General features: G+C 44.8%; 2 protein-coding genes across 3 annotated transcripts in view; both read left to right on the forward strand.

The window, feature by feature from the left end:
• Positions 1-27,903, forward strand: part of GPC1 (glypican 1) — a 431,622-nt gene that overhangs the window by 170,072 nt on the left and 233,647 nt on the right. The window lies entirely within an intron of this gene.
• Positions 13,914-15,959, forward strand: LOC142073278 (myb/SANT-like DNA-binding domain-containing protein 7). Its single transcript, XM_075132655.1, has 2 exons — positions 13,914-14,900; positions 15,489-15,959. Exons 1-2 carry the CDS (start codon positions 14,354-14,356, stop codon positions 15,620-15,622), a joined length of 681 nt encoding a protein of 226 aa, XP_074988756.1. The 5' UTR covers positions 13,914-14,353; the 3' UTR covers positions 15,623-15,959.

Here is a 27,903-nt window from a genome sequence, read left to right on the forward strand (position 1 = left end):
ATGGTGATGTGGTGTTTATTCTGTGGAACCTATACATGCTCACCTCCTGCTGTAGGGGCGTTGAGGCCAGATTCAGTTCTGGGAAGCTGAATTGGGTGCTAAAGCTTATATTCAAAATTAGCATGGAATATAGGGGGCAATACTGCTTCATTGAAGTCAGTGAGAGTTTTGCTGTTGACATGCTACAATCCCCATTTTATTTAAGGGGAATTGAGGCATGGAGATTACGTCTACACAACAGTGAGTCTCAAAGCCCAGGTCTGCAATCTATACATTCCGCCTCGGGTCTGAAGTTCAGGGAAGAGGGCAGGCTTTGGAGCCCCAGGGGGAATGTCTACAAACAATTTTTAGTGCCATAGTACTAGCCCTGTACTCTGAGCCTCATTACTGTGTAGACGTACCCTGAGCGACCTGCCCAAGGTCACAAAGGAAGTTTGCAGTAGAACAGGGAATTGAACCCAGGTCTCCTAAGTCCTAGGCAATTGCTCTGACCATTGAACCATCCTTCGCTGTTTAGTCTTGAACTGTGCGTCAGGTTTGCAGCCACTCTAAATTATTGGCAGCAGCTTGTTAAATATAACACCAGCTCTTCACCTACATGCTTTCTACCTTTTTGGTCTTCGTTTTTTTCCTCCTCCTGCTTTCCAATGCAGGGGATGATCAGGGTAGTGTAGAATTGTTTTCTTCCTTGTCTAGCTCTAATAAATAGGAGCAAGAGAACAGCTTGCTTTCTTCTATTTAAAGTTCTTAACCAATTTGTCCCTGTTTTCATGGCAGAGCTTTCCCCATCGGCTGCTGCGTGGGCTGGTGACAATATTAACAACTAAATCAATCGCTTAGAGATGCACTGACATTTCTTACAACATTTAAGGGCTAAATTCTGGCTCTTCTTGCCATCAGTGAGCTAGTGAAGAAAGGAGTAGAGCTGGAGCTGTTTTTCCTGAGCAGGAAAAATACAAGTTTAGGAGGGCCTGGGGGCAGCACACTGAGGTTTGCTCCATATAGTTGCTTGTTAAAGAAGGTGGTGGTGTTCCCGACAGAGAACCCGCTCATATATGCCAGTAGATGTTCAAGGATTGCAAGGACCTATTGCTTTGACCTTAACACTGGTAGCACTACCAGATTCATGGCACAGCCATGCAGCTTCGTTCTTAAGGCAGTGCTACATCTGAAGGCTGACTGGTACCGCACTTGTGCACTCGGGATAAAAGCCTGCCTGCACTCTCTATCTCCTTTGGGCAAGGGCAAGGGCAGCTAGAATTTGTGTGTTAATCTCTCTCCAAGGGTGAATCTCTGTATTTTTTTTTAAAGAAAAGAGACTTTGACTTGGGAAGAGTGTGAATGTAATGGTGATGTTAGTTTGAAAGTGGCAGATGTCACTTAACACTTATATTACAGTAGCGCATAAAAGCCACCCCCAGTTATGGCTTGTAAGAATGTTAATGGAACAGTGTGGGCTGTAACTATGTGCTGCTGCGTCACAACGTGTAGAAAAGTATGTGTGTGACATGCGCCCTAAAACCTCTCCAGAATCTGGTCCCCTGCCCTCTTTTCACACAGGGTGTGTCTCATGAAGGAATTATTTAAAACAAAATCTAAAATCTGAAAATCTAAACACATTGGAATGATAGTTTGTCATTATCTTTCTAGCAGTAACTGTGGCAAATGGCCAGATCCGGGATAGTCAGAATTGTCCATACCTAATGTTTTATCTCTTTACCAGCTCCTAAAAAGAGATGGATTGAAGTTAAAAATTCCTTTAACAGGAAATGTCACGCTTTATGTCAGGGTAAGTACAGATTTTCTTCTAGGTAGGTTTTCTTTTAAGTTCAGTTGTGAAACCAGAAGAATTGATATGCAGCAGTAGTCTCCTTTATTTGAGAAGTTTGTGTTAGAAAATGTGCACTAGTTGAACTAAATGGATTTTAAATCCTTCTAGTTTAAACTGGTGCAAATACCTAAATAGACATATTAAAATGGATGTAACCCTTGCTTAAACCCATTTTGCATGCATTAGTAAACTACTGAATGAAGCTAAAACAATCTAAACAAGAGTTTATCTGGTATAAATTTGTGTACATTAGGTGTTTGTGCTGATTTAAACTCAATTAGTTTCGTTAAAGTGGTTTGGCTTTTCTACTGTAGACCAGGCTTCCAGCATTACTCTAGCGAAGACTGTTCCATTGAGTTTCCCTTTCAGGTTAGGAAAGCATGCTAGAGCAGCGTTTCTCAAATGCGGTCACCAGGGGCTTTTCTTGCGGACACAGCCTTCTGGGTTGTGATTGGGGGGAGAACAGCAGGCCCTCCCCCTTCTTGGTGCTCCTGGGGGCACAACCTTGGTGTTGGTTGCTGAGGCCACCAGCAGGGGGTTGGGCCCTGCCCCTCTCTGGAGACACCTGGGGCACGATGCTGGAGGAACAGGCAGCCGGTGAGTTCCTCACCTTCCCAGGGGTGATGGGGCTCAAGCTTTGGGCTTCAGCCCTGGGGGGGCAGGGAGGCAGTTTCTGGCCGCAGGGCTTCAGGCTCTGGCCCCCTGCTGCGTCCTGTGGCTACCCACCCACTCACCCCCATTGCCCCTGGCCCCTACTGCCTCCCCCGATCCCTCATCCAGGGTTTAATTTGTCCCCAGATTTGCCAGGGCTAAGTCTACTGTGAAAAGTGATACTTGTATGTTTGTTAATATCACTTTTCACAGCAGACTTACTAGCTAGCAATAAATTAAATTACAATGATTTTAACATGTATATGTGCATATTTATTTGTTTTTCCTAAAGCTAATTAAGTATTTTAGAAAAAGGTGTGAGAACGGCCACCAGCAAGAGTTGGTGGCCACACTCTGAGGCCACCAAATAATTTGTCCTGAGAACCCCTGTGCTAGAGGAACATCAGTGTGAGTTTGGGATCAATTTCATTTTTCCCTTCAGAATGTTTGCATAACTGTATGCCAGGAAAGTTCCATTTTCGTTTGGACTGTGAGCTGCTCTGTGTAATCCCTATATTTGCATTTTGTAATATTCGTACTACATAAAAATGGAAACAAAATCCTAAAGACAAATGTCTCGGCTTAGCGCCTTCTCCAGTGTTCTGAATCTTGACTGTGTTGCATGTTCATAGCCAAAGGGTGGCTGAAAATGAGAGAGCCCAACCCGATGGCATTTAGAGCCCATAACGAGTCTGTTCAGAACTGCAGTTTTTTAGTGTGAAGCTCACCCAGAAGAGGGCGGTTTGCAGAATGTCTCCAAACCCAGCAGTTCCGCGACATAGCATGTGTGGGCCTGTGGAATGACTGCAGTCTGGACCCCTCTTCCCCCCCCTACACCACCCCCGCTCCCCCACTGATGATATGTACCAGCTCCAGATAGGTCACCCTTGGAAATAGGGCTGTTGGGTGGGTCAAACAAAGGATTGGGATACAGCCAATCAGTTTGTGATTACAGAGGTCCAGTGGCCACAAATCGCCATGCATGTGGTGAGCAGTGCTGGTCTGACATATTTTTAGAGGAAGTTCAAGCCTTTCCTGGGTGGGCACCACTTTCTTCAGATCCTGTCCTTGCCTTCCCACTGCACTAGGAGGCTGTCATCATTCAGCCCCTTCAATGCTTTGGTTGCAATGGGCTTGGGCTGTGAACAAGACGTGCCACATGTGGCCACACTCTTCTGCTTCCCTAGGATTGGGTCTGGTGGTGAAGTTCTGCCTTAAATCTAGTGAGACAGGACAATGTAAGCAAAGTAAAATATTTTTAAAAACCCAGTAAATGTGACCAAGTGGAGGACACCTATGAAGATGACAAAGCAATATGGTAGCTCCCCGGAAGGAGGAATTACAAACTCCCTTTTAGCCAGTCTCCAATCATAGTCCTTGAAGCTCACTGTCCTTTATTGTGCACCATGTTTTGCATCTGCAGTCACAGCATCTTCACCTGCTTCCATGCTGTTCCTGGGCTTGGTTATTCTTTTCTGGAAGATTATTTCAAGTCAGGTCACACTGTCCTGTCTCATTTCCTTCTGATTTTCCTGAATAAATCTCTTCCAGATCGTGATGTTTAATGGCTGTGCCCAGCTCACTTATCACCTCTGCCTGACTAGCCCTGTAATCATGCGGGACCATGGATCTCTAGCAAATATCAGTTGCTTGCTTCCTATGCTCCCTGTTCATAGGGAGAGTGTAATCTTTTTTGAAATTTCACATCACTGGCCTTCCTCTCAAAATTCATGGCCTGTTTCCTCCCAGAGTGTCGTCCTCCCAAATCTACTAATTGTTTCCTTTATGGAGTATTGTCTAAGGATGTTTAATTGCAATAGGGTTATAACAGGTCTTTGTACATTTTGGGCCAGATCTGGAGGGGCATGGCTGATCTACAAAGGTTGGGGTGGGGTGAGGGGGGGGAGGTGTTTGTGAGTGTGGGAATGTGTGCGCTCTTAAACATACGTGTGTGCATATGCATGCAAAGGGTATCTTTAAAGCTCTTCTTTGCACTCCTCTGACCCTTTTGTAGATTCTGTGTAGGGCTTGCACCTGGACAGTGTAATGAGCATTACTGCAGCAGAGAATTGGTCTAGGGCAAGGGTATCCTGGCCCCTTTCCTTACAGCTACATTGTTTCCCCGGTGGATCAGCAGCAGCAGGGAGGGAGCATGGTGTACAAGCTGGCTCTACATGACCTTACACTGGGGCAATCTTCCCTGGACTGGGTAGGCCAGCCTTAGAGCCAGATTGTGTCACTGTTGCACTGCATCAGAGTCTGTGATCTGTATTGCCTCCAATTACTGTTTCCATACTGGGTTTTTAGACCATGTCTCTAAGATCCTGCTAGATTGCAGTGCAGAGAAGTGCCCACCTAGATTTTTCTCAATGAGCTGCTGTCTTCTTTTTCCATGTTACAGTAAATATTTATTACAACATACACACACCTGTCCTAGTTGACAATTTTTTAAAATCCCATTTAGTTGCTGTTCAGATTGTCCAATGTGATGATGTAGAACATGATCCTGCAAGTGCTTACCACCTTTCCCCACATCCTCTGACGTCAGTGTGAGCTGGGGGCGTTGCAGGAAATGTTCAGGATTAATACTATTATTTTTATTAGCAGATGAGGAAAGGGGTACAGGATCAGACCCCTCAATATATGATCCAGATAAGAAGCCCACAGGTTGGAAGAGGGGTTTATATAACAAATGTCCAAGCTGTTCTCATGTGGCTGTAACTTATGCCGTAGTTTCATTACAATAGTTTCATGTGCTGACAATGCTTGTGTAACTACATGTCCTAGACCTCCATCTTGCAGTTGACTCTTTCATAGGGTAGATTTTAGACTAGAATCTCTTTACTGCTCAAATGTATGTATGGTGCCTAGCACAATGGGGCTGTCATTCTGTTTGGATCTCTGGGTGCTACTGTATAGTGTATGTGTAAATACATGTATGTCTCTTTCTGTATATACATATTATTATAGAGAGACGTGTGTATAATTAAAACATTCCATAATAAAACACTCCCCTGCACACCTTTTTCGCCCTGGGAAGGGGATGAGAACAAACACGTGACAGATGTTAGTCACATTGCTTAATGCACTACTAGAAAGTACTCGGATACTACAGTGATGAGTGTGGTATAAGAACCTACATACAATAGAATATAAATATTAAATGTTCACTGGGCATTCCTATCTGTACAAATCATCAATAACTATGCAACCAATATTCCTAAGTTTGATTATAAAGAGGAGAAATAATTGAATTCATATAAATATGGGGAATATCTGCTTAGGGCGACTGGATACAGGTTAGAGCTTTTCTGATGTAAATCAGTGGTTCAAAACTTGCTCCTAACAACAGTGGTGGAAAGTTGTTGCCATGTAACAGCTATTCAGCTGTGTCTGTGAAATGAGTTAGAGGGCTTAAGTCAGTTCCTAACGGAGAGGTGAAAAACACCAGCAAAAATTCCACCACAACCAGCACTCATTGACACTTTAGTGACAGCCTTTGAAGAGCAGTCATGGAGCGAGTAGACACAGAGTCTTCATACTATCATAGATTTTACAGATTGAAAAGGCCTATTAAGTTCCTAGACCACACTCAGTCTGGAGCAGGACTGTACCATAAAGTTTATCTTTTTAGTTCTTTGTCATGTCCAGTTTTAAATGACTTGACTGACACCAATTCTCTTGGAACTCCATTGTACTGCCTAACTGATCTCACCACTACGCTTTTCCTGGTGGTCATCCTAAATTTTCCATTGCTTATTTTTTACCATATTACTCCTAGTTTTACCTCCATGGAATTACTGTTACCCATACTGAACTATCGGTGCCCATCTTATTGGCCAGTGTAGCAAATGCTGTAGCAAAACAACTCTTGGTCTCAATACAGCAGCATTGTTCACCTGCCTTTTGTCATTTGATATTATAACACCATGATTGTGTGATATACAGAAATCCCTAAGAAGAGGCTCGTCACTATCAAGTTCTGGCTAGAGATGACTTCACTAGCCATTAATATGGCTCCAGTCCAAATTTAAGGAAAAATATTTAAAAAACTATGACTAACATTTCAAGTCTCACTTTTTTCAAAAATCCTTTTTCTGTTTCTAATCTCTCTGCTTTTTCCATCCAGAACCCTTCCATCCAGCCTGCCCAATAATCTGACTCAAGTTCTCAGTTCTAGATCCTTCCTTTAGACCATCTGATGTTGAGGAAGACCGTGGTGTTGTATTCTCCTTTTGCTGCACAACCATTAATATCAGGCCAATCTTTTGAATGTCAGCTCATTACAAGAGAGAGCCTGTTGAAGCTAAATTTATTTTATCAATCTCTTGGTGGGGGAGTACTCCACAGTTACGTATGTTGTGTATTGACTTTCTCTTTCTCCTAATGAAAAGCTTTTAAGTTGCTGTACTTAGATTAATTTTTGCATCTTGTGCAGTTGTTCTCTGGTTCCAAACAGACACATCGTGGTGGGAGTGTGCTATAGACCAGCAGATCAGAAGAATGAGGTAGACGAGGCTTTCTTCGGACAACTAACTGAAGTTTCCAGATCACAGGCCCTGGTACGAATGGGAGACTTCAATCACCCTGACATCTGCTGGGAGAGCAATACAGCAGTGCACAGACAATCCAGGAAGTTTTTGGAGAGTGTTGGGGTCAACTTCCTGGTACAAGTGCTGGAGCAACCGGCTAGGGGCCATGCTCCTCTTGACTTGCTGCTTACAAACAGGGAAAAATTGGTAGGGGAAGTAGAAGTGGGTGGCAACCTAGGCAGCAGTGACCATGAGATGGTTGAGCTCAGAATCCTCACAAAAGGAAGAAAGAGTAACAAAATATGGACTCTGGACTTCAGAAAAGCAGACTTTGACTCCCTGAGGGAACTGATGGGCAAGATCCCCTGGAAGCTAATATGAGAGGGCAAGGAGTCCAGGAGAGCTGGCTGTATTTTAAAGAAGCCTTATTGAGGGTGCAGGAACAGACCATTCCGAAGTGCAGAAAGAATAGCAAATATGGTAGGCGACTAGCTTGGCTTAACAGTGAAATCTTCAGTAAGCTTAAACTCAAAAAGGACGCTTACAAGAAGTGGAAATTTGGACAGATGACTAGGGAGGAGTATAAAAATATTGCTAGAGCATGCAGGGATGTAATCAGGAAGGCCAAGGCACAACTGGAGTAGCAGCTAGCAAGGGATGTGAAGGGTAACAAGAAGGGGTTCTTCAGGTATGTTAGCAACAAGAAGGTGGTCAGGGAAAGTGTGGGTCCCTTACTGAATGAGGTAGGCAACATAGTGACATGATGTGGAAAAAGCTGAAGTACTCATACTTTTTTTTTTTTTTGCCTCGGTCTTCACAGACCAGGTCAGCTCCCAGACTGCTGCACTGGGCAACACAGTATGGGGAAGCAAAGCAAAGTGGGATGCAAATGGGGATGAGAAGAAGGCAAAAGGTTGCAGACTGCCCTCAGCACAAGCTAGACATGCCTCAGGTCACTACTAATTTGTGCTGGCTTTTACTGGCCCTCTAGAGCCATTGCTCTAGCAATGATCACTAGAATGCATCAGACTCCCAACGCTGACCCTTCTCACCCGTACAGCGTTGAGGTCAGTTTTAAGTTCCTTTTGCGCCACTCCTAAGTGTGAGCAGGATCTAGCCCAAAATGTTTGTTTGCTTAAGTCAGTCAGGGAGAAGGAAGCAAACAGAAAGGAAAAGTTACTTTCAACATTTTATGCTGTTTGAGATTAGCACATATTTCACCCAAAATATAGGAGAGACACTGAGAAGAAAATCAGAATATGGCACCATGTCTAATCCTCACACACGCACATGACGTTTCTATCCTGGAAAAAGCCCTATTGTAGACACAGTTATAATTGGCAAAAGTGTTTTTGCCAGCAGATCTGATTTTTGTTTGGGGAACTAGTTCAAGCTATACCAGCAAAAGCATTGTTTTGCTGCTATTAACTGCCTTACACTGGGAGGGTTTGCTGGTGTGGCTATACTGGCAAACCTTTTCTGGTGTAGTCTAGGCGTAAGTCACTGGGGATCTGATCTTACCATTTCTCACACTTGTTCACTGGGAGTTTTGGGGCTGTGAGATGCAGGATTGTGCCCTGTGCACGTGTGCGTGTGTACAGAGGCAGACAAAGTATATGCCAACCTTTCACTTTTATTACTGAATGTAACCTTTTAGCTTTTTATAGTGAGTCATGTTGTTTCTCAACATCTTTATCACACATGTTTTATCTTAAGAATGGGATTCTTAAAATCCTAAAGTGCCTATGGGTGTGATGTATATAAAGAGCAACATGTAGTGCATTTCCCATTTGGCTGTGCTCGATGCTCCAGCACGGGTCTCGTAGTTTAGAAGCTGTGAAATTCTCTCGCTATGCTACAGTGTTTATTGTCAGTTCCCTGAAAAATGGAAAGGGGGAGGGGGGGAACCCTGCAAGAAAGAACATAGCTGGCATTGCATTTTTTTGTTTGCTAAGCTTAATATCTGATTCTACAGCTTTGTCATGTAAGACTTTTTATTGTAAGCAGTACCTGCTATAGTTATAAGTCTATCCTTGAAAAATATAAAGCAGCATCTTCTGTTGTTCTGTTCAAGGAATTCACTTGATTTGTTATGTCTGCTGATTTACATTTTGTTTCATGTCAGTAAAACAAAATATCTGTTTCTGGGAAAAGTTACATCTTTAAATTAGCAGGGATACATTTATTTATATACTGAGACTGCCTTGCTCCCCCACTGCCCTTCTCATCCGTTGTATATATCTAGGGAGGGTCAGCTGAAGTGACAGAGCAGATGAAGAGAGAGGTGGACACTCAGGATATAGACGATTAAGTGCTTTTTGGGTCAATACCAACATCTTGAATTGCTCCAGGAAACCACTAGGAAGCCAATATGGTCTAAGAAACATCTTTATAGGTACAGCTGCCCAAGTACCTCATATGTAGGTGAGCAGCTGCCTTTTGCAATTGATGAAGTTGGAGTGATCTCCAGTATAGCATTGTGTAGAAAGACTCTTGGAGCTGACATAGGTATGGATGACTGCACAAGTGTAAGCACCTACACCGAGAGCAAGGCAGTGGAGAATCAAACTTGTTTGCCCATTGCAAGGAGATGTTTGTGCAATAGAGCTAGTTAAATTTTGACATTCAAAATTTTCAAATTTGAGGGGGAAATCGGGACAAAGGTTGATTACCTCTTCCCCCCCCCCTTTTTTTCTTTTGAAAAACTGTAGTAATGGTAAAAATTTTACATCATTTTTTTTTTAAAAAAAAAGGTGAGAAGAAGGTTGGAAAACAAAGTACAGAGTACTTTTCACTTTTTTTAACAGCTCCATTTATTAACAAGATTAGTGCAGTTGCGTAGGCCTTAGTCTGCTCTCATTTACAGTGGTGTATATCAGAGGTAGCTCTTTTGGAGGTGACTGAAGTTACAGAACTATAAAGCCTAGTTTAATATGGAGAATAACGCCCTTGGTGCCATACCCAGACCCATAACCAGACTGAAGGAATTTAAAGGCTCCAGATAATTTCAGTTCCTTTGCCAGAACTTTCTTGAGAATACTGTCCCCAAAAACAAAGTTTGAGACTTGTTGATAATTAGCAAGATGGTTGGCATGAGAAGATGGCTTCTAGAGTATAAACCTACCAATCTCTTGAGTGCTGATGTGATTCCTTATTTAGAGGGAAGTGTTGATTCTCTATGATGCTGGTAGACCAGTGTCTCCCCACATGATTTTACCTGCCAGGAAGAACACTGGTCTTGAGTCTGCCCAAAACATAACTATAGAGAAGGCATTGTATCATCCCCTTCCCTAATGTGGATTATTAATTTGTATTGTGGTAATATCCAGAGTCCTTGACCAAGATCAGTGCCCCATTGTGCTAATCTCCGTAGAAACCCACAGTCAGATACTGTCCCTACTCTGAATAGTTGACAGTCTAATAGACAAAATGTACAAAGGATGGGAAAGGAAAGAGGTGCCCAGGATCACACAAGTCACTGGTTAAGCTGGGAATACAACTTAAGTCTCCTATCTCCTTGGTTCAGTGCCTTAGTCACTAGATTACACTGCCAACTATATCTCCTACCATAGAGGCATCCAGTCCGCTTTGTATCCCAGTGAATCTCAACTGTGAAGTTCTCTATGTAGCCACAGGACAAGTATTGGGAATGAAACTCCAACTTCATCAATTGCAAAAGGCAGCTGCTCACCTACATATGAGGTACTTGGGCAGCTGTACCTATAAAGATGTTTCTTAGACCATATTGGCTTCCTAGTGGTTTCCTGGAGCAATTCAAGATGTTGGTATTGACCCAAAAAGCACTTAATCGTCTATATCCTGAGTGTCCACCTCTCTCTTCATCTGCTCTGTCACTTCAGCTGACCCTCCCTAGATATATACAACGGATGAGAAGGGTGCTATAGACCGCCGGGATCTAATTTGGATATGGATAGAGCCCTTTTTAATGTTTTTAATAAAGTAAATACTAATGGAAACTGTGTGATCATGGGAGACTTTAACTTCCCAGATATAGACTGGAGGACGAGTGCTAGTAATAATAATAGGGCTCAGATTTTCCTAGATGCGATAGCTGATGGATTCCTTCAGCAAGTAGTTGCTGAACCGACTAGAGGGGATGCCATTTTAGATTTGGTCTTGGTGAGTAATGAGGACCTCATAGAGGAAATGGTTGTAGGGGATAATCTTGGCTCAAGTGATCATGAGCTAATTCAGTTCAAACTGAATGGAAGGATTAACAAAAATAAATCTGCAACTAGGGTTTTTGATTTCAAAAGGGCTGACTTTCAAAAATTAAGGAAATTAGTTAGGGAAGTGGATTGGACTGAAGAATTTATGGGTTTAAAGGTAGAGGAGGCCTGGGATTATTTTAAATTAAAGCTGCAGAAGCTATCGGAAGCCTGCATCCCAAGAAAGGGGAAAAAATTCATAGGCAGGAGTTGTAGACCAAGCTGGATGAGCAAGCATCTTAGAGAGGTAATTAAGAAAAAGCAGAAAGCATATAGGGAGTGGAAGAAGGGAGGGATCAGTAAGGAAAGCTACCTTATTGAGGTCAGAATATGTAGGGATAAAGTGAGACAGGCTAAAAGTCAAGTAGAGTTGGACCTTGCAAAGGGAATTAAAACTAATAGTAAAAGGTTCTATAGTCATATAAATAGGAAGAAAACAAAGAAAGAAGAAGTGGGACCGCTAAAAACTGAGGATGGAGTGGAGGTCAAGGATAATCTAGGCATGGCCCAATATCTAAACAAATACTTTGCCTCAGTCTTTAATAAGACTAAAGAGGATCTTAGGGATAATGGTAGCATGATAAATGGGAATGAGGATATGGAGGTAGACATCACCATATCTGAGGTAGAAGCGAAACTCAAACAGCTTAATGGGACTAAATCGGGGGGCCCAGATAATCTTCATCCAAGAATATTAAAAGAATTGGCACAAGAAATTGCAAGCCCATTAGCAAGAATTTTTAATGAATCTGTAAACTCAGGGGTTGTACCGTATGATTGGAGAATTGCTAACATAGTTCCTATTTTTAAGAAAGGGAAAAAAAGTGATCCAAGTAATTATAGGCCTGTTAGTTTGACATCTGTAGTATGCAAGGTCTTGGAAAAAATTTTGAAGGAGAAGGTAGTTAAGGACATTGAAGTCAATGATAAATGGGACAAATTACAACATGGTTTTACAAAAGGTAGATCGTGCCAAACCAACCTGATCTCCTTCTTTGAGAGAGTAACAGATTTTTTAGATAAAGGAAACGCAGTGGATCTAATTTACTTAGATTTTAGTAAGGCGTTTGATACTGTGCCACATGGGGAATTATTAGTTAAATTGGATAAGATGGGCATCAATAGGAAAATTGAAAGGTGGATAGGGAATTGGTTAAAGGGGAGACTACAACGGGTCCTACTGAAAGGTGAACTGTCAAGTTGGAGGGAGGTTACCAGTGGAGTTCCTCAAGGATCGGTTTTGGGACCAATCTTATTTAATCTTTTTATTACTGACCTGGGCACAAAAAGTGGGAATGTGCTAATAAAGTTTGCAGATGATACAAAGCTGGGAGGTATTGCTAATTTAGAGAAGGACAGGGATACCCTACAGGAGGATCTGGATGACCTTGTAAACTGGAGTAATAGGAATAGGATGAAATTTAATAGTGAGAAGTGTAAGGTCATGCATTTAGGGATTAATAACAAGAATTTTAGTTATAAGCTAGGGACGCATCAACTAGAAGTAACGGAGGAGGAAAAGGACCTTGGAGTATTGGTTGATCATAGGATGACTATGAGCTGCCAATGTGATATGGCTGTGAAAAAAGCTAATGTCATCTTGGGATGCATCAGGAGAGGTATTTCCAGTAGGGATAAGGAGGTTTTAGTACCATTATATAAGGCACTGGTGAGACCTCACCTGGAATACTGTGTGCAGTTCTGGTCTCCCATGTTTAAGAAGGATGAATTCAAACTGGAACAGGTACAGAGAAGGGCTACTAGGATGATCCGAGGAATGGAAAACTTGTCTTATGAAAGGAGACTCAGGGAGCTTGGCTTGTTTAGCCTAACTAAAAGAAGGTTGAGGGGAGATATGATTGCTCTCTATAAATATATCAGAGGGATAAATACCAGAGAGGGAGAGGAATTATTTAAACTCAGTACCAATGTGGACACAAGAACAAATGGATATAAACTGGCCACTAGGAAATTTAGATTAGAAATTAGACGAAGGTTTCTAACCATCAGAGGAGTGAAGTTTTGGAATAGCCTTCCGAGGGAAGTAGTGGGGACAAAAGATCTATCTTGCTTTAAGATTAAACTCGATAAGTTTATGGAGGAGATGGTATGATGGGATAACATGGTTTTGGTAATTAAATATTCATGGTAAATAGGCCCAATGGCCTGTGATGGGTTTTTAGATGGGGTAAGATCCAAGTTACCCGGGAAGGAATTTTCTGTAGTATCTGGCTGATGAATCTTGCCCATATGCTCAGGGTTTAGCTGATCGCCATATTTGGGGTCGGGAAGGAATTTTCCTCCAGGGCAGATTGGAAGGCCCTGGAGGTTTTTCGCCTTCCTCTGTAGCATGGGGCACGGGTCACTTGCTGGAGGATTCTCTGCTCCTTGAGGTCTTCAAACTACAATTTGGGGACTTCAATAGCACAGATATAGATGTGAGGTCTTTTTTAGGAGTGGTGGGTGAAATTCTGTGGCCTGCATTGTGCAGGAGGTCAGACTAGATGATCATAATGGTCCCTTCTGGCCTAAATATCTATGAATCTATGAATCTATGAAAGTGGAAATACAAGGTGTCCTGTGTTGTTGCAATGACATACTGTGCTCCCTGGAGAACTACAACTAGCGTACCAACTCCTTTCACAAATACCCTTTAGGAAGTGATTACCAACTGGACCAGAGACAAAAAAGAGTGATGCAGAGATTAAATGTTTCATAATGCTTTGCCCTTTGTCTAAGCTACCCATTCTCTCAGCCCTGGTCTACACTAGGACTTTAGGTCGAATTTAGCAGCGTTAAATCGATGTAAACCTGCACCCGTCCACACAATGAAGCCCTTTATTTCGACTTAAAGGGCTCTTAAAATCGATTTCCTTACTCCACCCCTGACAAGTGGATTAGCGCTTAAATCAACGTTGCCGGCTCGAATTTGGGGTACTGTGGACACAATTCGATGGTATTGGCCTCCGGGAGCTATCCCAGAGTGCTCCATTGTGACCGCTCTGGACAGCACTCTCAACTCAGATGCACTGGCCAGGTAGACAGGAAAAGAACCGCGAACTTTTGAATCTCATTTCCTGTTTGGCCAGCGTGGCAAGCTGCAGGTGACCATGGAGTCCCAGAATCGCAAAAGAGCTCCAGCATGGACCGAACAGGAGGTACGGGATCTGATCGCTGTTTGGGGAGAGGAATCCGTGCTATCAGAACTCGGTTCCAGTTTTCGAAATGCCAAAACCTTTGTCAAAATCTCCCAGGGCATGAAGGACAGAGGCCATAACAGGGACCCGAAGCAGTGCCGTGTGAAACTGAAGGAGCTGAGGCAAGCCTACCAGAAAACCAGAGAGGCGAACGGCCGCTCCGGGTCAGAGCCCCAAACATGCCGCTTCTATGATGAGCTGCATGCCATTTTAGGGGGTTCAGCCACCACTACCCCAGCCGTGTTGTTTGACTCCTTCAATGGAGATGGAGGCAATACGGAGGCAGGTTTTGGGGACGATGATGATGATGATGAGGTTGTAGATAGCTCACAGCAAGCAAGCGGAGAAACCGGTTTTCCCGACAGCCAGGAACTGTTTCTCACCCTGGACCTGGAGCCAGTACCCCCCGAACCCACCCAAGGCTGCTTCCTGGACCCAGCAGGCGGAGAAGGGACCTCTGGTGAGTGTACCTTTTAAAATACTATACATGGTTTAAAAGCAAGCATGTGAAAGGATTACTTTGCCCTGGCATTTGCGGTTCTCCTAGATGTAGTCCTAAAGCCTTTGCAAAAGGTTTCTGGGGAGGGCAGCCTTATTGCGTCCTTCATGGTAGGACACTTTACCACTCCAGGCCAGTAAAATGTACTCGGGAATCATTGTAGAACAAAGCATTGCAGTGTATGTTTGCTGGCATTCAAACAACATCCGTTCTTTATCTCTCTGTGTTATCCTCAGGAGAGTGAGATATAATTCATGGTCACCTGGTTGAAATAGAGTGCTTTTCTTCAGGGGACACTCAGAGGAGCCCATTCCTGCTGGGCTGTTTGCCTGTGGCTAAACAGAAATGTTCCCCGCTGTTAGCCACAGGGAGGGGGGAAGGTTGAGGGGGTAGTCACGCGGTGGGGGGAGGCAAAATGCGACCTTGTAACGAAAGCACATGTGCTATGTATGTAATGTTAACAGCAAGGTTTACCCTGAAAGAGTGTAGCCACTGTTTTATAAAATGTGTCTTTTTAAATACCGCTGTCCCTTTTTTTTTCTTCACCAGCTGCATGTGTTTCAATGATCACAGGATCTTCTCCTTCCCAGAGGCTAGTGAAGCTTAGAAAGAAAAAAAACGCACTCGCGATGAAATGTTCTCCGAGCTCATGCTGTCCTCCCACACTGACAGAGCACAGATGAATGCGTGGAGGCAAATAATGTCAGAGTGCAGTGTCTCCGGGAGGAGAGGTGGTGGGCTGAAGAGAGTAAGTGGCGGGCTGAAGACAGGGCTGAAGCTCAAATGTGGCGGCAGCGTGATGAGAGGAGGCAGGATTCAATCCTGAGGCTGCTGCAGGACCAAATCAGTATGCTCCAGTGTATGGTTGAGCTGCAGCAAAGGCAGCTGGAGCACAGACTGCCACTGCAGCCCCTCTGTAACCAACCGCCCTCCTCCCCAAGTTCCATAGCCTCCACACCCAGATGCCCAAGAACGCGGTGGGGGGGCCTCCGGCCAACCAGCCACTCCACCACAGAGGATTGCCCCAAAAAAAGAAGGCTGTCATTCAATAAATTTTGAAGTTGTAAACTTTTAAAGTGCTGTGTGGCATTTTCCTTCCCTCCTCCTGGGCTACCTTGGTAGTCATCCCCCTATTTGTGTGATGAATGAATAAAGAATGCATGAATGTGAAGCAACAATGACTTTATTGCCTCTGCAAGCGGTGATTGAAGGGAGGAGGGGCGGGTGGTTAGCTTACAGGGAAGTAGAGTGAACCAAGGAGCGGGGGGTTTCATCAAGGAGAAACAAACAGAACTTTCACACCATAGCCTGGCCAGTCATGAAACTGGTTTTCAAAGCTTCTCTGATGCGTACCGCACCCTCCTGTGCTCTTCTAACCGCCCTGGTGTCTGGCTGCGCATAACCAGCAGCCAGGCGATTTGCCTCAACCTCCCACCCCGCCATAAACGTCTCCCCCTTACTCTCACAGATATTGTGGAGCACACAGCAAGCAGTAATAACAGTGGGAATATTGGTTTCGCTGAGGTCTAAGCGAGTCAGTAAACTGCGCCAGCGCGCCTTTAAACGTCCAAATGCACATTCTACCACCATTCTGCACTTGCTCAGCCTGTAGTTCAACAGCTCCTGATTACTGTCCAGGCTGCCTGTGTACGGCTTCATGAGCCATGGCATTAAGGGGTAGGCTGGGTCCCCAAGGATACATAAAGGCATTTCAACATCCCCAACAGTTATTTTCTAGTCTGGGAATAAAGTCCCTTCCTGCAGCTTTTGAAACAGACCAGAGTTCCTGAAGATGCGAGCATCATGCACCTTTCCCGGCCATCCCACGTTGATGTTGGTGAAACGTCCCTTGTGATCCACCAGAGTTTGCAGCACTACTGAAAAGTACCCCTTGCGGTTTATGTACTCGGTGGCTTGGTGCTCCGGTGCCAAGCTAGGGATATGGGTTCCGTCTATGGCCCCACCACAGTTAGGGAATCCCCTTGCAGCAAAGCCATCCACTATGACCTGCACATTTCCCAGGGTCACTACCCTTGATATCAGCAGATCTTTGATTGCGTGGGCTACTTGCATCACAGCAGCCCCCACAGTAGATTTGCCCACTCCAAATTGATTCCCAACTGACCGGTAGCTGTCTGGCGTTGCAAGCTTCCACAGGGCTATCGCCACTCGCTTCTCAACTGTGAGGGCTGCTCTCATCTTGGTATTCATGCGCCTCAGGGCAGAGGAAAGCAAGTCACAAAGTTCCATGAAAGTGCCCTTACACATGCGAAAGTTTCGCAGCCACTGGGAATCGTCCCAGACATGCAACACTATGCGGTCCCACCAGTCTGTGCTTGTTTCCCGAGCCCAGAATCGGCGTTCCACAGCATGAACCTGCCTCATTAGCACCATGATGCATGCATTGGCAGGGCCCATGCTTTCAGAGAAATCTGTGTCCATGTCCTGATCACTCACGTGACCGCGCTGACGTCGCCTCCTCGCCCAGTATCGCTTTGCCAGGTTCCGGTGCCGCATATACTGCTGGATAATGCGTGTGGTGTTTAATGTGCTCCTAATTGCCAAAGTGAGCTGAGCGGCCTCCATGCTTGCCTTGGTATGGCGTCCGCACAGAAAAAAGGCGCGGAACGATTGTCTGCCGTTGCTCTGACGGAGGGAGGGGCGACTGACGACACGGCTTACAGGGTTGGCTTCAGGGAGCTAAAATCAACAAAGGGGGTGTCTTTACATCAAGGAGTATTTCAGGCAGGACTTCACGGAGGGTTCCAATAAGAAATGGTGCACCTAAGTTATTGTCCTTATTGGAACAAGAAGGTTAGCCTGGCCTCTGATTGATACATGGCTAGATTTACCTCGCTGCACCTTCTCTGTGAGTGACTGCAGTGTGACCTAGAGGAATGAGTCCCCTAGGCAGGGGAGGAGGCAAATGAGTACAAAACAAATCTGGTCTATTTCTTGTTTTGACCCACTCCATCTATCTTTTACATCTTTGGCTGGCAGCAGACGGTGCAGAAGGACTGCATGCCATCCACATCTCATGGCTGCTCGGCAGAAGATGGTACAGTACGACTGCTAGCCATCCTCATCTCTTGCCTGCCTGGCAGAAGATGGTACAGTACGACTGCTAGCAGTCCGTATCGCCTGCCCGCTCACCATAAGACGGTTCAATAGAACTGACTGCAGGACTAAAGAGAGTGACCTGGTCAAGTCACTCCAAATTTAGTCCCTGCGCCTCGGGCACGACGAGGACACGACGAGGACGACTACCGGTCGTATTGCACCGTCGCCTGCCAGAAGGGAATGGGTTGCTGCTACTGTGTAGCAAAGCCGTACCGCGTCTGCCAGCACCCAGGAGACATAGGGTGACGGTTACCTGAGCGGGCTCCATGCTTGCCGTGGTATGGCGTCTGCACAGGTAACTCAGGAAAAAAGGCGTGAAACGATTGTCTGCCCTTGCTTTCACGGAGGGAGGGAGGGAACGGGGGCCTGACGATACGTACCCAGAACCACCCGCGACAATGTTTTAGCCCCATCAGGCATTGGGAATCTCAACCCAGAATTCCAATGGGCAGCGGAGACTGCGGGAACTGTGGGATAGCTACCCACAGTGCAACGCTCCGGAAGTCGACTCTAGCCTCGGTACTGTGGAAGCGCTCCGCCGAGTTAATGCACTTAGAGCATTTTCTGTGGGGACACACACACTCGAATGTATAAAACCGATTTCTAAAAAACTGACTTCTATAAATTCGACCTTATTCCGTAGTGTAGACATACCCTCAGAGAGGTCTGCACCTCTGTGCTTATATGTAGAAGCCCTGTCTTTGCTATTAAGGATCTTAAAGATTTCTGGAGCCATCTGTATTAACAAGGTAAATTACTAAAATACACTTTAGAAAACCCCACTCCCTGATTCTGTATCAAGTTTCAGTCCTGGGCAGATTGTGACTGATATGAGTTTATAATGCAAAATCAACAGACTCTTCCTCTAGTGGACTATTATTACTAGTAAAGATGTTTCACAATACAGAAGATATTACAATACTACTTTTTTTAATCCTTTTTTAAATTTAAATTGATGTACAGAATCTGATCTCGCTTCCTGTGAATTCAATGAGAGTTTCGCTATTGACATCAAGGGGAAGAGGATCTGACCCATAATTTGAAAGAGAGGAAAATAAATGGGGAGGGGGGTGTTTGTTTTTGAAAGAGAGAATGTATGGTGGAAGGTCAGAGGGCAATTTCTTTTGCTTCCTCAAGGGAATTAAGATTGGCTGCAGATGAGCCAGCAAAGACTCCCAGAAATACTGCTTAAATAAAGAATTTGTTTGTCAGCCAGGAAGAGGCACTCAAGTTTTGGCACTGGTGCTTCGTGTTAAACACTGACAGGCAGCATATTGTATGGTAGTCATTACAATGACAGTAGGAAGCTAATCAGTGTGCTAGGTGGAGAGGTTTAAAGGGAGGATTAGAAGGAGACTGTTTTCCTTGCAGCCTTCCATTGTGGAACATAAACATAGTTTCTTTTATAAAACACTGTCTTGGGAGTTCTAATTCTCAGAACATTTGCGGTGCTTCTACATGCAGTTACTGGCAATTGTTTAATTCAGCTCTTGAAAATTAGCTTTTGTTATGGCACTGGGTTGGGTGTAGCTATGCAGTTTGTCTCCTGTAATTGATCTGCTAAATAATTTATCAAATTATTATTCTAGAGTCAGTTTTCCAACCATGAATTTCACATTAGTGTCCCGATTCTCTCCAAACCTATCCTTTCCTCTGTGTTCCCCTGGCTATATGTTTGGGAATCATTGCTCAGTTACCAACTGACCAAGGAGGGTTTTTAAGTTAAGAACTGATAGGAATTTTACTTCAGGAGCCTGCTTTTTCTGTTCTATCTTGCTCTTTATTCTTCTAAGGACAGGATGACACCAATAATGGAAATGTCAGAGATTGCTGTGGATATACGGAGATAATTGCTTATTGGTATTTTTGCATGGTAGGAAGCATCAGTTCTGATGATAATCTTTTGTGTGAGAGAGAAAACTTGATGTCTTTTTTATTTAATTACTCTTTTCTTCCTTACAGGACATTTTTAAAAGTAGGTTTCATCCTTTTAGAATTCATTTTCTATTTTTTTTTGTAAGGTTGAAACTGAAATTTGTGTCCATTTCCATATTTTTGATTGCTCAGTTTCACAGCTTCCACAGGGTTGATTTGCTGTTGTTGTAGGATTCTACAGGAGGGTTGAGTTGTTGTCACAGGATGTTACATTTTTATGTTTAAGGGGGAATCCCTTCCCTCAAGTGTTTTACATTCAGGAAAAAGCATATAATAATTGGGCTTTTGAAAATGGCTTTAAGAAAAAGCAAATGAGGTAAAATTCTAGGCCTTTCCAACTTTGATAATGTGCTTTAAGGAAATAATTGTACTCAGATCATACCTCCAGTGTTCCAAGACTTACAGTATCTGGTGTTTTTTTAATATATCTCCAGCTCCTGGAATCATGTTAATACGTGATAATATGTTATCCATCTCTAATATAGCACTTTTCGTCAATAAATCTCAATGCACTTTCAATTCCTGGATCTGAGTATTCATTGTGTAAAAAAACAAACAAAAAAAAAACATTCCAACCTTTATAGCTGTAGAGCAGTGGTTCGCAAACTTGTTCCACCACTTGTGCAGGGAAAGCCCCTGGTGGGCCAGGCCAGTTTGTTTACCTACCACGTCCGCAGGTTCGGCTGATCGCAGCTCCCACTGGCCGCAGTTCGCTGCTCCAGGCCAATGGGAGCTGCTGGAAGCGGCAGCCAGTAAGTCCCTTGGCCCGTGCCGGAACAAGTTTGGGAACCACTGCTGTAGAGAAAAGCGTGAAAATGTGAACCCTAATCGCTCAAACAGAAGAAAAAGAACTGAGCATTTATTTAATTGGTGTGATTTGGTTTAAAAAAAAAAAAATCTCATGAGATCTGGGGGCCTGACTCCTGATTTTTGAACACATGGACTTGGTAATACTGCTTTTCTTTGGCGGGAGAGAAAAAGAGCCTTACAAATATCTGGTTTCAGAGTAGCAGCCATGTTAGTCTGTATTTGTAAAAAGAAAAGGAGTGCTTGTGGCACCTTAGAGACTAACCAATTTATTTTAGCATAAGCTTTCGATGAAGTGAGCTGTAGCTCATGAAAGTTTATGCTCAAATAAATTGGTTACTCTCTAAGGTGCCACAAGCACTCCTTTTCTTTTTACAAATATCTGTTTAGGGCAGCGAAGAAAACTACCAGTAAAGATAAAAGAAAAAGCTATCACGTTAGCGTGGAGTGTGTTAATTGTCTAGGGTCCAAGCTCAAAGAATCGTAGAATCATAGAATAACAGAGTTGGAAGGGACCTCTGGCGGCCATTTAGTCCAACCCCCTGCCCAGAGCAGGACCAATCCCAACTAAATCATCCCAGCCAGGGCTTTGTCAAGCCTGATCTTAAAAACTTCCAAGGAAGGGGATTCCACCACCGCCCTAGGTAACGCATTCCAGTGTTTCACCACCCTCCTAGTGAAAAAGTTTTCCCTAATATCCAACCTAAATCTCCCCCACTGCAACTTGAGACCATTACTCCTTGTCCTGTCATCTATCACTGAGAATAGTCTAGATCCATCCTCTTTGGATCCACCTTTCAGGTAGTTAAAAGCAGCTATCAAATCCCCCCTCATTCTTCTCTTCCATAGACTAAACAATCCCAGTTCCCTCAGCCTCTCCTCGTAACTCATGTGTTCCAGACCCCTAATAATTTTTGTTGCCCTTCGTTGGACTCTCCAATTTATCCACATCCTTCTTGTAGCATGGGGCCCAAAACTGGACACAGTACTCCAGATGAGGCCTCACCAATGTCGAATAGAGGGGAACGATCACATCCCTCGATCTGCTGGCAGTGCCCCTACTAACACATCCCAAAATGCCATTGGCCTTCTTGGCAACAAGGGCACACTGCTGACTCATATCCAGCTTCTCGTCCACTGTCACCCCTAGGTCCTTCGCTGCAGAACTGCTGCCGAACCATTCGGTCCCTAGTCTGTAGCGGTGCATTGGATTCTTCTGTCCTAAGTGCAGGACTCTGCACTTGTCATTGTTGACCATCAGATTTCTTTTGGCCCAATCCTCCAATTTGTCTAGGTCCCTCTGTATTCTATCCCTCCCCTCCAGCATATCTACCTCTCCTCCCAGTTTAGTGTCATCCGCAAACTTGCTGAGGGTGCAATCCACACCATCCTCCAAATCATTAATGAAGATATTGAACAAAACCGGCCCCAGAACCGACCCTTGGGGCACTCCGCTAGATTCCGGCTGCCAATTAGACATGGAGCCATTGATCACTACCCGTTGAGCCTGACAATCTAGCCAACTTTCTACCCACCTTGTAGTGCATCCATCCAGCCCATACTTCTTTAACTTGCTGACAAGAATACTGTGGGAGACCGTGTCAATAGCTTTGCTAAAGTCAAGGAATAACACGTCCACTGCTTTCCCTTCATCAACAGAACCAGTTATCTCATCATAGAAGGCAATTAGATTAGTCAGGCATGACTTGCCCTTGGTGAATCCATGCTGACTGTTCCTGATCACTTTCCTCTCGTCTAAGTGCTTTAGAATTGATTCCTTGAGGACATGCTCCATGATTTTTCTAGGGACTGAGGTGAGGCTGACCGGCCTGTAGTTCCCAGGATCCTCCTTCTTCCCTTTTTTAAAGATGGGTACTACATTAGCCTTTTTCCAGTAGTCCGGGATTTCCCCCGATCGCCATGAGTTTTCAAAGATAATGGCCAATGGCTCTGCAATCACATGCGCCAATTTCTTTAGCACTCTCGGATGCAACGCATCTGGCCCCATGGACTTGTGCACGTCCAGTTTTTCTAAATAGTCCCGAACCACTTCTTCCTTCACAGTGGGCTGTCCACCTCCTCCCCATGCTGTGCTGCCCAGTGCAGTAGTCTGGGAGCTGACCTTGTTCGTGAAGACAGAGGCAAAAAAAGCATTGAGTACATTAGCTTTTTCCACATCCTCTGTCACTAGGTTGCCTCCCTCATTCAGTAAGGGGCCCACACTTCCCTTGGTTTTCTTCTTATTGCCAACATACCTGAAGAAACCCTTCTTGTTACTCTTAACATCCCTCGCTAGCTGCAACTCCAGGTGTGATTTAGCCTTCCTGATTTCATTCCTACATGCCCGAGCAATATCTTTATACTCTTCCCTGGTCATTTGTCCAATCTTCCACTTCTTGTAAGCCTCTTTTTTGTGTTTTAAGATCAGCAAGGATTTCCCTGTTAAGCCAAGCTGGTCGCCTGCCATATTTACTGTACTTTCTACACATCAGGATGGTTTGTTCCTGTAACCTCAATAAGGATTCTTTAAAATACAGCCAGCTCTCCTGGACTCCTTTCCCCCTCATGTTGTTCTCCCAGGGGATCTTGCCCATCAGTTCCCTGAGGGAGTCAAAGTCTGCTTTTCTGAAGTCCAGGGTCTGTATTCTGCTGCTTTCCTTTCTTCCTTGTGTCAGGATCCTGAACTCGACCACCTCATGGTCACTGCCTCCCAGGTTCCCATCCACTTTTGCTTCCCCCACTAATTCTTCACGGTTTGTGAGCAGCAGGTCAAGAAGAGCTCCGCCCCTAGTTGGTTCTTCCAGCACTTGCACCAGGAAATTGTCCCCTTCACTTTCCAAAAACTTCCTGGATTGTCTGTGCACCGCTATATTGTTCTCCCAGCAGATATCAGGATGATTGAAGTCGCCCATGAGAACCAGGGCGTGCGATCTAGTAGCTTCTGCGAGTTGCTGGAAGAAAGCCTCGTCCACCTCATCCCCCTGGTCTGGTGGTCTATAGCAGACTCCCACCACAACATCACCCTTGTTGCTCAGGCTTCTAAACTTAATCCAGAGACTCTCAGGTTTTTCTGCAGTTTCATACTGGAGCTCTGAGCAGTCCTACTGCTCCCTTACATACAGTGCAACTCCCCCACCTTTTCTGGCCTCCCTGTCCTTCCTGAACAGTTTATACCCATCCATGACAGTACTCCAGTCATGCGAGTTATCCCACCAAGTCTCTGTTATTCCAATCACATCATAATTCCCTGACTTTGCCAGGACCTCCAGTTCTCCCTGCTTGTTTCCCAGGCTTTGTTTATTTGTATATAGGCACTTGAGATAACCCTCTGATCGCTCCTCGTTCTCAGTATGAGGCAGGAGCCCTCCCCTCTCACACGCTCCTGCTCGTGCTTCCTCCCCGTATCCCGCTTCTCCACTTATCTCAGGGCTTTGGTCTCCTTCCCCCGGTGAACCTAGTTTAAAGCCCTCCTCACTAGGTTAGCGAGCCTGCTCGCGAAGATGCTCCTCCCTCTCTTCGTTAAGTGGAGCCCATCTCTGCCTAGCACTCCTCCTTCTTGGAACACCATCCCATGGTCGAAGAATCCAAAGCCTTCTCTCAGACACCACCTGCGTAGCCATTCATTGACTTCCACGATTCGACAATCCCTACCCCGGCCTTTTCCTTCCACGGGGAGGATGGAGGAGAACACCACTTGCTCCTCAAACTCCCTTATCCTCCTTCCCAGAGCCACGTAGTCTGCAGTGATCCGCTCAAGGTCATTCTTGGCAGTATCATTGGTGCCCACGTGGAAAAGCAGGAAGGCGTAGTGGTCCGAGGGCTTGATGAGTCTCGGCAGACTATCCGTCACATTGTGAATCTTAGCCCCTGGCAAGCAGCAGACTTCTCTGTTTTCCCGGTCAGGGCGGTAGGTAGATGACTCAGTCCCCCTGAGGAGAGAGTCCCCGACCACCACCACCCGCCTCCTTCTCTTGGGAGTGGTGGTCATGGAACCCCCAACCTTAGGACAGTGCATCTCATGCCTTTCAACTGGTGGAGTCTCCTTCTGCTCCCTTCCCCCAGACGTATCATCAGGGCCATTCCCCGCAATGGTACCTGTGGAGAGAACATGAAAACGGTTACTTACCTGTATCTGCGTTGCTGGTACATGGACGTTCCCCCTTCTTCTGGAGGTCACATGTTGCCAAATTTCTTCACCGTCCTCCTGTCCCTGCTGCGCAGCCTGCTCTGAATCTTCAGAACCTTGTGCCCGTAGAAGCATATCCTGACATCTGTCCAGGAAATCTTCAGTTTCTCTTATGCAACGCAGGGTCGATACCTGTTGCTCCAGACCTTGAACCTTCTCTTCCAATATGGAGACCAGCTTGCACTTTGTACACACAAAGTCGCTTCTGTCCTCTGGAAGAAAGACAAAGATGGCACATCCACTGCAGGTTACAACAACTGAACACTCCCCATCCATATTACCTTCCTACTATGAGCTTCCTCAGGAGATGCAGTAATTACTCAGAGAAGTCGTTAGCGTGTAAGCCTCAGTGGGCTCACCCCAGGCGAACTCCCAGGCGAACTCCTGCTGTTTGCTGCTCTGCTGTTCCCCGCTGCTCAGCTGGTTCCCCGCCGTTCGCGGAGTGCTGGCTTTTTTAAACAGCCAGGCTCACCTGAAACAAAACACTCCCAACTCCTGCCCTTTTCAGCCAACCAATCAAGCACTCGCTCAAACTTTCAAGCTGCCCTCACTACAAACACTCCGATCCTCTCACCAAACACACACTCAGATACCCAGACAGTTGATGTAAATGAAAATTTGTCCTAAGCAGGAACTTCAGGCATAGGTCCCTAATGGGGATTTTGAGTATTGCGTGATCAATTTTTGTGGATTTGTTTCTGTGATTCTCCTTCTTACAGAATAACTCAGGCTCTGAAATGTGACTCTTTCTTAAGCAAGAGAGCCTCAGTTCTGCAGTGTGGACATGGATGAGTTAGGCCTTTCCCCTTCCTCTTTTCAACCAGAAGTATTTTCTTTGTTTCCTCTTGGTGGATCAGGTGTTCTGTAATTAATTCTGGTAGATGGGAGCAGCCCTGCCTTTCACTGTAGATTGGCCAATATTGAAGGGGGGGAAAAAACCTACAAGCATTATAATTTTTAAATTGTCAGAAGCTGCTGTAGAAGTGGTCATATTAAATACCCTTCTGGTAAAAACAGATAGTGAACCTATCCTATTGTACACAGTGGCCATTGAATTTGAGCAGGTGATAATGTACTTTGGGTGTCTATCATGTGAGCATTGTATATGAAGGGAAAAATCTTTGAATCTTTCTGACGCATCCTCCCTCGTCTGTTTTTACCTCATATTTTGTTCATTACATGGGGTTTCCACCAACTTATGGGAAACTGATGGTCGCAATGTTATCTTCATCAGTCGCTCGTCTGACATGAATCACCCAGAGCTGAACTGCCATGGTCATAAGTATTGTGTCATCCTCCTTCCTCCATCAAGATAACCATCTTATTTTCACCCTGGGAATGATTCCTGAGTGACTCACCTGGATCAGCAATTCCATATCAGACAACCAGAATTTCCCCCCTCACTGCCCCATTTGAATTGATATGGCCTGACCAGCGATTGCCGAGACTTCTTGCCCCTGTCGGGGAAGTCACCGATTTATAGCCTCTTGCTTTAGACTTGCCAGCTTCCCTTTCTAGAAGGGGAAGGCACATGCTACTGGGGGCTGAGCAAGGCTGAACAGAACCTCTGGTTCACTTCGTTTTCAGTGGCATCCTCACCATCTCTGTTACTGTAACTGTGATCCTCACTGCCATTATCTCTTCCCCCCTCCCCCCCCATATTCAACTCCAGCATAGAGGTTGAGGGCATTGCAACATTTGTGCCGCCCTTCTGTGCGCTAAGTGAGGCTAATTCGTTTTGCACTTCAGTCTTTCTCAAGCACTCAGTTGTGGATGTGAAGGTTAAATTGCATGACAAAGAATTGATTTTTTTTCATATGCTTGCCTTAGAGGCATTCTGATCAAGTGGCTGAGTATTCTTATGCACGCCTCTCCAAGCAAGCACACCTTAATCAAGCACTCACTTGAATGTACGAACTGCCTTCATTAAGAGGGCTGGTGTTTCAAAGATGTCCTGTGTTTAATTCCAGTTGTCTGCTTAATTAGACATTTGAGAGGCCTGTTAATTGATTGATGAACAATTAAAACAGCGCCAGCGTCTCTCCTGACTAAGATGCATTCAGCAGCTAAACCCTGTTGTCTGCCCCTTTAGGAATTTGCAGTTAGTTAGTTGTTTACATGTGCCTGTCTTGGTCTGTAGCCTTAGAAACCCACAACACAAGCACATTAAAAATATCTCTAAATAAACCCATGTTAGTGTGCTGTGCATGTGTTGCAGTCAGAGGCACAGTTACACACAGGGATAATAGGGCAACAGAAAAAAATAGAAGCTACGTACAGTAACCTCCCTTCCCCCGACTTTTACATTTTTGTCTTTACAGAATATTTTATAATTAGATTGGGGTCATGGGAAGCTCTTATGCAATGAATGCTAATTATCTTTAATAAAAAAAGTTTAGGAAATCATTGATTAATTTTGTTTCAGGCTGTCCATGACCATCAATATAGCAACTGGTTATGTGCCGGTTTAATAATACTCCTTTTGATGTAATAGCTAGAATTCCCAGGGGCAACCTAATAACACTGGCATTTTTGAGACACTTGCTGATAAAGAGATGGCATTAAGTAGTAAGTCGCAGCTGGGGGTTCACGTGTACTACCTATCAAGTATGAACCATTTGGGGTCAAATTCTGGCTGCCCCGGTGTTGGGAGTAAGGGCGGGGGAAAGATATGTCCAAGGAGCTCCACCCCTCTTGTGTACATGGATAGGGAGTAGCTAGAATCCTGATTCTTGCCCAACCTGAGTGCGGGGTACAGGAGAGTGGTGAAAACACAGTTAGAAGTGCCACAAAATGTGGGAATTGGATGAGCAGAATGGGATGTAGCCAGGGACTCACCTCTGCATGTGCTGGCTGGCTATCCATGGCTAGTACTGGGAGAAGCACACGCTAACACCAAAAAGAAATCCTAGAATC

This window comes from Caretta caretta, chromosome 9 (genome assembly GCF_965140235.1).
Source record: "Caretta caretta isolate rCarCar2 chromosome 9, rCarCar1.hap1, whole genome shotgun sequence".
Taxonomy (NCBI): Eukaryota; Metazoa; Chordata; order Testudines; family Cheloniidae; genus Caretta; species Caretta caretta.